At 31.3% G+C, this 12,831-nt stretch overlaps 1 protein-coding gene across 1 annotated transcript in view; it reads right to left on the bottom strand.

Annotated features, from left to right (window-relative positions):
• Positions 1-1,280: 1,280 nt before the first annotated feature.
• Positions 1,281-12,831, bottom strand: part of LOC148280537 (uncharacterized) — a 29,838-nt gene continuing 18,287 nt past the window's right edge. Inside the window, exons 11-16 of the mRNA XM_088228222.1 lie at positions 12,325-12,425; positions 12,128-12,247; positions 11,589-11,849; positions 10,810-10,869; positions 9,865-10,041; positions 1,281-8,162 (exon numbers count right to left, since the gene is read on the bottom strand). Coding sequence (XP_088084348.1) covers positions 8,031-8,162; positions 9,865-10,041; positions 10,810-10,869; positions 11,589-11,849; positions 12,128-12,247; positions 12,325-12,425 — 851 coding nt within the window. The 3' untranslated portion in view covers positions 1,281-8,030. The remainder of the gene's footprint in view (positions 8,163-9,864; positions 10,042-10,809; positions 10,870-11,588; positions 11,850-12,127; positions 12,248-12,324; positions 12,426-12,831) is intronic.

Raw genomic sequence — 12,831 nt, 5'->3', positions numbered from 1 at the left:
ATCAAAACAAAAGACAAACTTAGTGCTTCTATTTTTAAATGATCAAATTAATAAGTGTTACCACCCTAAAAATAATATTTTTAATGACTAGGTACCTACTTAAAAATATCTATCTGTTTTTTTTTCACATTGAAATTGTCAGTTAACAAGATTATAAACATTTTATTTACATGTTTTTATTATAAAACTTAAATGAATTCATTTATATATTTATAAGAGCTTATTTTGGAATCATTATACTATAAATTCTTTGAGAATCTGCGTAAATGCCATGTATGTACATGTATGCAGTGACGCACTCAAGAGGGGGGTTTTGGGGGTCATAACCACCTCAAAATTGAACAAGTGTACATGAGTATCGAATGATAAAAAATCCATGTTTATATTCGCCTATTAAAATGAATATTCATTCGCATTTACCCATAATACGCATTTGAGAGGACAATTGATGCAATTAGAGAAGCCAAAGTTCAACTTTAATTCGGCTAAACATTTTATCAATAGCAGATGTGTGATTGCTTGGAATGATTTGCCCCAAGAAATAGTTGCGGCACCATCTGTTTATATATTCAAAATAAAATTGGACATGTTATATAGGAAGTGAAATAAGCTTACCAGGAAGACAAGGTAGGAGCATATCAGCTGATAGCTGTCTGCCTCTAATTTGGTAATAATAATAAGTGCAGATTTTTTTTAGTGCAGTCTTATAATTATGCACTTGACTTTTTGGAATTTTATTTAATGTTTACAAATAATTGGCAATTCTATACTTCAAATAATAAAGTATGTGCCGATCGAGTTCAAAACCAATCAATCGCGAGGAATGTCTTTTTATAGTGTTTTATAAATAATTTAAAAGAAAGGTACTCACTTTGATTGGATTTCAAAGTTTATTGTAAACAGATCATCTCAACCCTGATGCCATTATAAAAGAATGTGAAGATCTCTTAATATTTTATAGAAGTGACTTGATAGGTAATCTTGATGAACTTAAAGTGGAACATAAATTTTGGTACAGAGCAAATGCTAGACTAGAAAAAGACCAGTGGCCAAAAGATGCCTCAACTGCTTTGGCATATTGTAAAAATATGCTTAAACTGCCAAATATTCAAACATTGTTGACTACAACTGTTTACTATCTTTGGAATAGGCATTACGCTCTGTAAATACCAACACAATTAAAAACCCCTGAAAAAAAATCTCGGGCGCGCCATTGTATGTATGTAAATAGTACATCATAACATTCAAACCATCTAAAACAGATTAGAATAAAATAATGTGATATTTTTCTTATTTCTTCATTAAAATAAATCTATTATTTATTATAAAATTCGAAGCTTTGTAAATTGAAGTATCTACTCAAATAATTTTCTCATTTTAAAATATAGTGTAAAAAATTATATCATACAGTAAGCAACACTATTTTTGTATATTGTTTTAAGAATGTATGTCTTCAATTAAATACTTTTAGTAGCGATGAGAATTCATATAATTTAAAATGTGCGCATCACACATACTAATTTGAGGTGCATAATTGAGCACTACAAACGCGTAACATTCAGTGCTACCTAGCTGGTGTTTTACCAACTAGAATGTACTGTGTGAAGTTAGTTTCAGTGTACGGGAGCTAATTTGCACTAATACTACCTAGCAACTACCAACGTGTTATTATAACTAAAGTTGTATTGTGAATTTGAAGTAGCTTCAGGGTGTAGTTAGCAAATGTAAAGCGACGGTTTAAACTATATAAATTTCGGCGGCCTCCGTGGTGTAGTGGTCAAGACGCCTGACTCACACACGAAAGGTTCCGGGTTCGATTCCCGGTGTACACACGTCCTAAATTAAACTTTAATTGCAAAATTAGCTGTCGAATCGCCTTCTCCAATTCATCATAATAATATATTATTATTTATCATCACACAAAACAAAGTTATTAGGTTAGTACTGTGATACTACTCCTTGGGGCTATGCCACATTTGTGATGTGTGCGAGTTTTTTTTTAAAAATTTTTTTTATTGATTTTTTTTTCACATAAGCATTCGTCTAATCAATTTTTTTAATTCCCGCCAAACTGCAAAAGCAGTTTTTTTGCAGTGTGGGCTGGTAACACACTGTATTAAAGTGAGTATAGGCTGATAACGTTTGTAGTGTCCGCACAATAAAAAGCTCTTTTGAAAACACAATAGCACTACAATTGTGCCCTGCACAGGATGTGATCTCATCGCTAACTTTTAGTATTTAGAAAAACCTCATTAAAAGCACATATTTAAGCCGTTTCGAATCACTACTATTATAAACATGTTTATATAATAATGATTGCATTTACACTGTTAAAGTAAAAAGAAAGTTCAGGAAGTACCTGTTTAGAATACAACAATGCTTTTGAAATATTTTCATGTACAGTAAATACATACTTTTAAATATCACGGAAATTTCTCATTATTTTAATTTTAAGATCAATTATGTTCCATGTATTTTAAAAATGTATAAGGTTTATCTGTTTTTTTCTCTCTTGTCTGTAATATTGTTTTTTTCCCATTTAACATATGTAAACACTGTTTGTTTCTGGCTAGTATTACCAAGAATGGTAATGGCCATAATAAAGAAAAAAAAAAAGAAATTTCTTAGAACTTTTAGATGCAAGAAAATATACAATAATAAACTCAATTAATCATTCCCAACTTTTGCCCTTTAACATTACATATATGTTATTTCTTAAGAATCTCGATTTTGAAGAATCTTTCGAAAAATATCATAAAAAAAAAACAATTAATAAAAACAAATGCTTTTATATTAAATTTGTGTAGTATGTGATATTAGAGTCTGTCAAAATTGGAACTGCAACTGATTTTTTATGGGTAACATAAAATTAAAAATGGTTTCTTTTGTTATAATAATATTTCAACATTTTATTCAGCCTGCTTAAGTGCTTTTTGAATTGTTATCATAAGAGGAAAGCCGTAAGAAAGCAACTACCTTCAATTAATTTTTTAATAATTTGACTGATTCTTTATGTCACTGTTGCGCCAGCAATATCTGTTACATAACATTTCAAAAAATTTTAAGAAGATCAATAAAACAATCTACCTTTTGGTGATGGATTTATTTTCTACAAGTAACAAAAAGGAAAAATATGTAATTTTATTTTTAAAAATTATTTATACTGAAACAAAATTGTGTAATCTTAATGTGAAATCAAAAATACTTTTAAGAAAGAAAAATCACTTAACATGTATTGCTGGCACAACGACGATATGTGCATAAATTTTGTGTTGCCTAAATAATAATATTTATTAATGAAATACCTACTTCTATGTATGCTAAAAAAATATCCCTTTCGTTTTCTGTATTTAAAAATAAGTATGTTTTACCAGCTTTTGTATTACACACTTAGAAGATTATAATGTATTTCTCAATGATCAAAAAAGTTTTCAATGTAATATTAATTCATAATTATTTTAATTTAATTTAAAAGAGTTTTTAAAAATTACAATGTTATACAAGAACAGTGGTTTCATAGAAAATACGTAATGTGGATAAAATGTAGAGTTCTTAGTAACTAATTTATGGATGTTTTCAATGTATTTAGAGATTTCTCTTGAGATAAATAAAAAAGTGATGGTTTCAATACAATATCATAAGCACAAAGAAGTCGAGATGTTAGAGTTTAGTAATTTGTAAGTCTTAGTGAATGTTCAAAATTAATTTGAGTAGATTAGGAGTTTATAGATTTTAATGTTTTAGTATTCTTAGAGGTGGGGGTCAGTGCTATGCAAGCTCCTGACGTCACTGCGACCTGTGAAGATCTATTGTGACCGGAATGTTTTAATAATGAAATGTTTAATAATTTTTAGAGTAAAGTTTTAAAGAAAATTTGTTGTCCATTAGTTTGAATCTCGTCAGTCGATTAAGGCGACGATTACTATAGAATAAATTTTTTGAATTACCCAATTTATGTGCCAGAATGTTACTACTGTTATTTTGGTTTATTAGTTGTATTTGAATCTATTGTGGATAAATTGTTTGGTGATAAATATTATCTGAATTTGATATTATTATTTATTTAGATATGTATTATCGTTCGAGTCAGTGAATATCTAATCCTTTAAGAGTCCAGGATATATAAAATAATTAAATGTCATTATAATGTGTGATTCATTTTTAATGATTTGGTTTTTATCTGTGTTATTTAATAATGAAAATGCCTTAAAAATAAAATGCAATATCCGAATAGGGAGAGCTAAATACGTTTACGTTACGTTGATAAAGTTGTTTTGAAAGAAAAAAATACATGGTAGATATACCCAGCCTTGTGTTATTTCTACATTTTAATATTGTGTAGAAATAATAATTTTGGACTCTTTAGGTTATGTCGAGTAGTCGCAATCTAGTCCTAACTTATTTATTTGTGTACCTAGGTGCTTAGTTTTATTTGTGTGGTTATATATAAACCTTAATAGCCTAGCTAAACCTAACCTCATGAAGTCCAAGTTTACCTCTTTGAAATTTTCATATCTTCTTGGTGTCGTAGTATTAACGTAAGTGAAGATGTAACCCCAATGCCTATTTTGGTTTAGAAGATTAAAAGATGCAATACAATACTGCCTTCCTTATAATTGTGAGCTAAGTGTTAATGTGGTTATTTCAATATAAGATGTGTTCGTAAGCCTAATATTGCAAGAGGTGTTCAGAATATTGTAACGGCGTTATTATTCATCTTCTCCAGACTACGCTCTTGTCGATGCCATTTGTGTTGTAGGTCTCGATGCTAACATCCCATCATATATTACACATGATTAAAAATGTTTCAAATTGAACTTGATTACAAAAAGTATTTGGAGCTGAAATATCGTCTATGTAAGTTCAATACCGCGGATGAACCATTCGTTAAAATTTTCAGGAGGGACAAAAAACTTTGCGATCTTTAAAAAAAAGATAAATTTAAATGCAGTTTGTTTTGTGTTGTTGATTTATATTAGAAAATGTATTTTATTATCGTATGCAGACATACAAAGTTTATTGTGACAGTTACAAATGCCTTTACGCAAATTGAGTTCGTCTCATCTGCTGTATTCGATTTAGGGATTATTATTATGGATAACTTATAAAGCGCCATTTTCGTAATATAATACCTCAAGGGCGCTTTGCAAAGTGATTGTATAAAGATATAAATTTAACAAATTACAACAGGGGGTGAAATCCAGTCTTTTGTCTATGAACATTTGGAAAAACTCAAATATTGTAATATAAATTTAATTTTAACCTTTTAATTTAAGAAAAATAATGTACTTTGTCACCACATGCTAAGGATTTATTCAAATGATTTAGAGAACAAGTGGGTTTTAAGTTTCTTCCGAAACATCACTTCACTCTCACAGTTTCGGACCTCTGCTGGGAGAGCATTCCATGCCGTAGGGCCTGCTGCCTGAATGTTTTTGGTATTGCTTTGCTTCTTTAGTAGGGAGGATTTATTCGCGGCATTGAATTTAATCGAGCAGTCTATTGGTCAATTTAAAAATATCAATCAGTGCAGCTTGTCCCATTTAATTGAAAAAACACAATTTTTTGTTTTTTGGTTCATACGCAGTATTGACGGTATAATATATTTCTATTGCTACTTATCTTTTTATAAGCGAGTGTAATGTTTAAAAAAAATTGAAAAATTACTGAAATAATGTATCCTCACTAATTATTAAACAAAATGAGTAATTGATTCTACATTTTTTCTTGCTATTTTTTTTTATAAGCTAGTCTTTTTTAGTAGGCTAACATTTATCGAAAGATAGTTTTCCGTATAAGGTAAATAAATTTTAATTCAACAGCACCTTATATTAATGCTCTTTATAACCAAGTTCGATTGTTAATGGCTTCTTGTTAAAGTGCGATACGTGTGAATAGTAAATATGCGGTAGGATTGCCGATTTACCTTCCATAAAATGTATAATTATTCATAGTTATTTATTTTTTATACCCGATAAGAAAATCAACTTCAATCATGACCAAATTTTAAGCTGTTAAACAGCAAATACAAAGTCATTTGCAATTCTCGGAGTAACTGAGATCATTTGTTTAAAGAAATGTCAAAATAATGTAAAAACTAATAACAATATATCTCAATCAATACACATTAACTACTTTTAAAAAAGCCATGTAGTCGCAAAACTATCAGCTCTACTTAAATCAAAGCTTTGAAAATGATGTAGAAATTGTACAGAAAAATGTCTAGATGGCATTGATTGAATTGACACACATGTTCATTATTATTTAATGAAATATACTTTTCTATATTACTTCTTCGAAATCATTACGAAAACCTTTCCTGTTGCAGATTTAAATAAAAAATACTTATGATTATGACCTAAATCATCAAAATAATTTAAATTGGCCTATATTTAGAGTTATCCATCTTTATTTATTAGCAAAACTATTTTATAAAAATACAAACAAAAAAAACAGGTTTCTACACACTAAAGACTTTTCTCTACAAAACTTTGATTCACTTTGGTTTATAATGACATATACAATTACACTTTTTTAGAATTAAGTTTCTTGACTTTCTTCACCTGAGCTGATGTTTTGTAGCTGTATGAGATATATAAAGAACATTACTGAATCGACCAATCATAGTTTATATTCTACTTTGATTTGGCGTGGAGTGGAATGATGGATAGATTTAGGCTACTGAAGTATTTACATAGAACAAGATAAGTGTTGATAAGTTTACCACCCACGAGTACAAATGTAAAACATTATGTGTTTTGAAATATAAACAAAATATATATTGCGAATGGGACTCAAATTGTATTTTTATTCAAACCTTCTCCCGTATTTTATACTAACAAACAAATATTAAAGGAGGAAGAAAAATAATTAGAATCGGAGGATATAAGAAATAAATACTTTGTCTCAGGAGGCAGTATAAATTTGCCTTCAGTGGAATGACATCCTGATTACAAATATACCTTTTTTGATACACAATACTTATGTAGTCTTATTCTTTTTAGAAAAGTATAAACTAAAAACATACTTATAATTAAAATATAATGTGAAAATCATTTTTTTTATTGAATTCAAATTATTGTAAAATACTAAACTTTGTTTTCAGTTTAACTAAATTTTGTTTTTATCATCTCGTATAGCAATAATAAAAAATCGTACTTCTTGGTGAGGGATGAAAAAATTATAAAAACTAAGATTTTTAAACATTTTTATTATAAATAGGTAGACGTTAATCTTTGGCTTCAAAACAGAAATACAAAATGATTTTTTTCCATTAATATTTTTTAACTTAAGTCTTAATTTTATTTAAATACTAGCTTTTACGGGGAGAAATTAGTTTTGTCGTTTAACAGAATAATTTTTCCATGGAATGATATATTTTTTCAAAATAAAAAGTAGCCTGACCGATTGCTGGTTGTTCCTATTGCTATGAAAAAAAAAGCACCATCGGTTATTCTATGGCGACGTAGCATCGTTATTCTCTTTTATATTAATTTGTTTTTTCACTAATGATTTTTCCGAGGGAGTGATATTTTTTCGGGATAAAATAGTAATTTGTGACACTTGTCAGCTCTCCAATTATCCCTATGCAAAAAATGTAATCGATCGGTCGCTCATATACAGACAAACATACTTTTGCATTTATAATATTATTATGGGCATGTGCATACAATAAGAAATTTTTACAAGGTATGGGAAAAATTTTCAAAATATTATTTTTAGAGAACAAACACGGTTTAAAATATTGCCACTGATTCAAACGGCTTACACATTATTTTTCATGTTAAGTATGAGGATTTTTTTTTATAAATACTTAGGACTATCGAAAGAAAAACACAAAATGGATTTCATCATAGATTAAAAAGCTAAAGACAAAGTTTTTATTATAATGGCCACGTTCATTGGGCAAGTACAAATACAAATAGTAGGTAGAATTAAGATAGGGAAGAAACACCTCATCATACACACATCTTGTGTATGATGAGGTGTTTCTTAATCTAGTCTTCTGTAAAAAAAATATCTTCCGACTTTTACTCATCAGGTGAAGCTGCCTGTTGCGCGTTTGACTGACTCGGATCAGGCACGATAGTAGAATTGTAACCAATCTCATGATAGCGAACAGGGTAGGTTAATTGGTTACCTCTATCCCAAGAATACAACTCCTGCAAAGAACAATTTTGAACAGTATTAGAAAGAACTTAACTTAAACGGAAATTGAGGATATTTTTTATTTCCAGACATGATTGTCTCGCTGTACAGCCGTTGAGTTTGACATTTTAGTTGAGTGCAAATAAAGTAACTTGGAATTCCTGGCTGTCACCGGATCACAGTATGTAACTAATAAGAGTAGTTGAACTGTTGTGCATGTTTGAATAGTTTCAAGATAGTTCTTGTATTTGTCTTTGCACCACAAAAAGCCACGAAGTCCAATTACAGCTCATAACACCCAGGCTTAAAAAAACCATACTGAATTATTCTGTTGTCTCACCGGGAATCGAATCCGTAACTCTCCGTGTGTGAGACAAGCGTCTTAGCTATTACGCCATGGGGGCTGTCAAATGACTTTTATTGATGTTAACATTAAACAGCCAACTACTGTAAGATTCAGGCGAACAGTGGTTTGAGTCTAGATGCAATTTAAAGATTATTTAAATATCGAATCCTATTTTTGTAAATGATTTATCACATATTGTGTGTAAATAAATGACATGATTATTGTCTACATATATATGTATTGTTGTGAGGAGTGAGAAAATTGTCTAATTTCCATAAAATAATAAAAAAGTTAACACTAAATGTATCAACAAATTGCAAAGGTCTACAAAAAAAATTGGACCTCACTTATATAGAGAAAAACTAATAGGTGACTTTAGGAAGTAATTTATTAACATCTTCCCTCTGTGCATTGTATTTAGACAATGCAAAAAGTAAGACGAATAAATAAATGCAAAACAAATCTATCGCAAAATACATACTAATATTGTATTTTTTTTCGGCATTTTTCAACTGCAGATCAATTTGAATAAATCTGTTTGTAAACCGATTGTTTTTCTTGATACAAACATTAACACAGATATGATTTACAACTGTGTAATGTGAGGCCTCTGGAACGGGCACTAATTTATCTATTTGGGACCCACTATTAACCAATTCTCAGAATTTCCCCTTAGCTTTGCTAAACGCTGTATAAAACAAAATACGCAACAGCGTTGGGAGGATCATTACCGCGCTTCTTCTACCGGTAAAATCATTAAAATGTTTTTCCCAACGCAGGCTGATGCAGCAAACTTCCGTCACATCACCAAAGTACTTTCGAAACGACCCAATTTTTTACCGGACACGGAGCTATGAGAAGTTATCTAATTGGGTTTAAATTAAGGAATGATCACTATTGTCCATGCGATGATATTTCTTCACAGAGTATCGAACATCTGTTATTTCAGTGCCCATTTTTCAGTTTACAACGCCATAATCTTGAAGCAGAATGCAGGAAAGATGGAATATCCTCAACAGATATCCACACTGTAGTTAAAAGTAGTTATCACGCGCCATTGTTCTTGAACTTTGCAACGATGGTGATTGGACTCATAAAGGTAATAAAACAAAATCAGTGATCGAACATCCCATTTCCAAGACAAACAAAAACCGATTTTTTCCGAGTACCTTAGCCTTGTACATGACACGTAAGGCTACTAAATACAGGGGTCCATACATACGAGTATATAAAAAAAAATAAAAAAAACTATTAACCAATGTAAAAAAAAACCAAATGGTTGAGCTGAGCTCTAATATATTGTATAATATCTAAAACATTAAACATTGATAATTTAATATATTTTTAAAAACTGGAAATATATTTTTTACCTTATTTCTGTGATTATACGCAAGAGCCGTGGTTTTCCTGAAAGGGTTAGTGAAGGGAAGGGCGACTTCAAGTAGAGTGTTCTTGTACAAATCCAGAGCGAGTCGTACTCGCGTTGTTCTCTCAGTCGCCGAATCTACGGCGTAGAGAACTCCGCATACCACAAACATTTCACCAACCTGCAATGTGTCAGGAATAAATTATTTGGAAATAGTTCATAAACAATTTAGAAATAAAATGTGTGCTTTGCATGTTCCAGAATTTAGGGCACGAGGATGGCGCAGAACGTTGGTCACTGTCATAACAATTGTAGTCTACCTACGGCCATAGAGACGATTTGGTAGTAGAAAATAGACAGTTATATTTGAGAATTGTTGGGAATATTAGGAAATGACAGGAAAAAGATGGAAAGGGCCAAGGATGAGTGGATTTTCATCCCACTGACGGCCGTCAGCCACAAATCACCCAATTTCTTCATCAACGCCTCGTGTAACTAATGAGGAAGTTCAGTGCTATGGAAAATTGTATATAAAAAGTATTTTTTATCGCAGTAAAAATGAAGTAAAAAAAAGAGATAAACAAGTACCTAGGTACCTACTTAAATTCAATATTTGAATATTAACAATTTTTAGCTTCGGAATTTAAACACAAAAAAGTACCTAGGTACCTATTTATCAATGAAGAGTGTTTTTCCAAGCTAATAGCAGGCAAGCCAACGTTCGGGCAGAATAACGTCTGTCGGGTCAGCTAGTTAATATAATAATGATTTTTATTTTTTAAAAATAATTTCAATTTATCATTGATTAAATTAATCTACATGCTGAAAACTGTATTACAAATAAAAAAATCTTTTAGATAGTGAAAAAATTGTTTGTACATTTAGGATGTAAAAGAAAATGTTTTTTTTCCAGAAAGATAATGATTTTAGATAATTATTTATTTTGTACCTTGTGATGATTTACTGAAATGTTCCAAATGTATTGTGCCTGTAGATTATCTGGATCTATCTAAAACATTAAAAATATTTTTATTAAATCAGTCATCATTCCCCTACCACACCAGGTGCATAGGGCACTGCATTGGGATACTTATTGGAGTGTATCTGGATAACTTTTGTTAAGTGGAAGGTAAGCTAATCAGTCTTACGCTTCAGGTGTCAGTCCAAGAAAAATCCACCCTGCCCAGAATCTAACCCTAATCTATTAGGCGGACTTTTCTTCACTCGATTTCCTTCCTCAGGAAATATCACCAGAGAGTAGTCACCGAGTCAAAAACACTCATCCAGGGTTCTGGTTCTATTTCACATGCAGTACTGTATTCTTTATTTTGCCAGAACATGGGAAATTAGGTATCTGCTTTATATTTATGGTAGTGAAAGAACTTTCTGACACTTTCCAGACCATAAATTTGCATGCGTGCTAAGCTTATTCGACCGATCCTAAATGCAGTTTGTGACGCAATTATGGGACCGGTTTCTTTATATTGTCAATTTGCGATCAATCAAATACACATGGTCAGCAAAATAACTTTATTTTACTTTCCAGCATGATAGTAAAGGAATACAGAGTTAGTTTCAAATTGAGACCGCGGCCATACATCCCAGATCCCATTTCAAAAGGAAGAAGAACGTAATATTATAACCAAAACAAACAACCACATAAAACTCTATTGCCTATTATTACATATAGGAAAAATGAGCCATAATAATTGTTATTATTTGGTTTACCTTTGCAACGGCTGTGTTGTTAGAATCCTCCATGGCGTAGATGACCCATAGTCCGTTATCATCGGCGCTGAAGTCCATGTAGGTGTGTGAGGTGGCATAGAGTGCCCTGTTGGGGGGAGTGGCGGCCCCGGGCAGCTCTGTGACGGAGGTGGGGCCTGACCCGCCCCCTCCCTTCCCCCGGCCGCCCAACTCCATCCGGGCCAGCTTGCGCGCCCCCGCGTGGTAGAAGAACGAGCCATTATAGACTATGTGGCCATTTCCCTTAAACATATCAAATAACTATAGTTTGTGCTGTAGTACCTTTCAGATTTATATTTATGAATTGAAAATATCACACCATATTGCATATTTTTTCAATTTGATTTGAAATGATTTAGCCTTTCCTATTTCTTCAGGTAACTCATTGTACAATTTTTATACATAAATTTTTGTACATACAATCAGTCTTAAGACTCTGTTTTTCTTTTCATTAGAAATCTATCATACAAGCTAAACAATGCAAACTGAATTTTACCATTTAAAAATCTTCAAATACTTACGGTGTAATCCCATTCTAAAGTATATTCTTTAGTAGGCTGATCTTTCCTGAAAGAATTTTTATTGGAAAACTCAAACAGGTGCTTTTTATCCATTTCTCGAGTCACCCAAATTTTGTCTCCCTGAAATTATAAAATAAGAACTATAGGGTCCATCACTCACATACAGAAGAAAGGAAATATAAAATAGTGTTTAATACCGAAGGGTCACCCGTTGTTGTAGCATCTCGGAGCCAGGAACCGAAGGTTTGCTCAGAGTAGCGATGATATACTGGTTTACCAATAGCATAAAGAACACAGTCTGAAAAAAGATGAGATTATTAAGAAATAATGTTTAAACATCCACCAATTTCGTTACATGGATGAAATCGGAAAAGATTCATATGACAAAAAAAAGAAATTGCCTTAAAATATTGGAATTTCTATTAAAAATACCAATTTGTTTTTTCCAGAAGGCCATGTTTTTAGGTGCTACATAACTATTAATTTATATTTGTGATTGACTAGTACTCATATTTATGAGTAAATCTTCAATGATAGTACGTATTCTAGCCAATAGACCACAAGACAGACTGTTATTGTGTACTAACTTACATCGTACCGTCAGTCGAAGAGCTGCTGAAGACCATAATTAATGGAGTAATAGATACAAGTGTTTGCTAAAAACTAATCCCAAGAATTGAAACCTCAAGAAGAAGTATATGACC

This window comes from Micrasema longulum, unplaced genomic scaffold, assembly GCF_059751315.1.
Source record: "Micrasema longulum isolate JH-2025_06_02 unplaced genomic scaffold, ASM5975131v1 h1tg000570l, whole genome shotgun sequence".
Lineage (NCBI taxonomy): Eukaryota > Metazoa > Arthropoda > Insecta > Trichoptera > Brachycentridae > Micrasema > Micrasema longulum.
The sequence above is the reverse complement of the archived record's forward strand: the minus strand, read 5'-3'. Positions and strand labels throughout refer to the sequence as shown.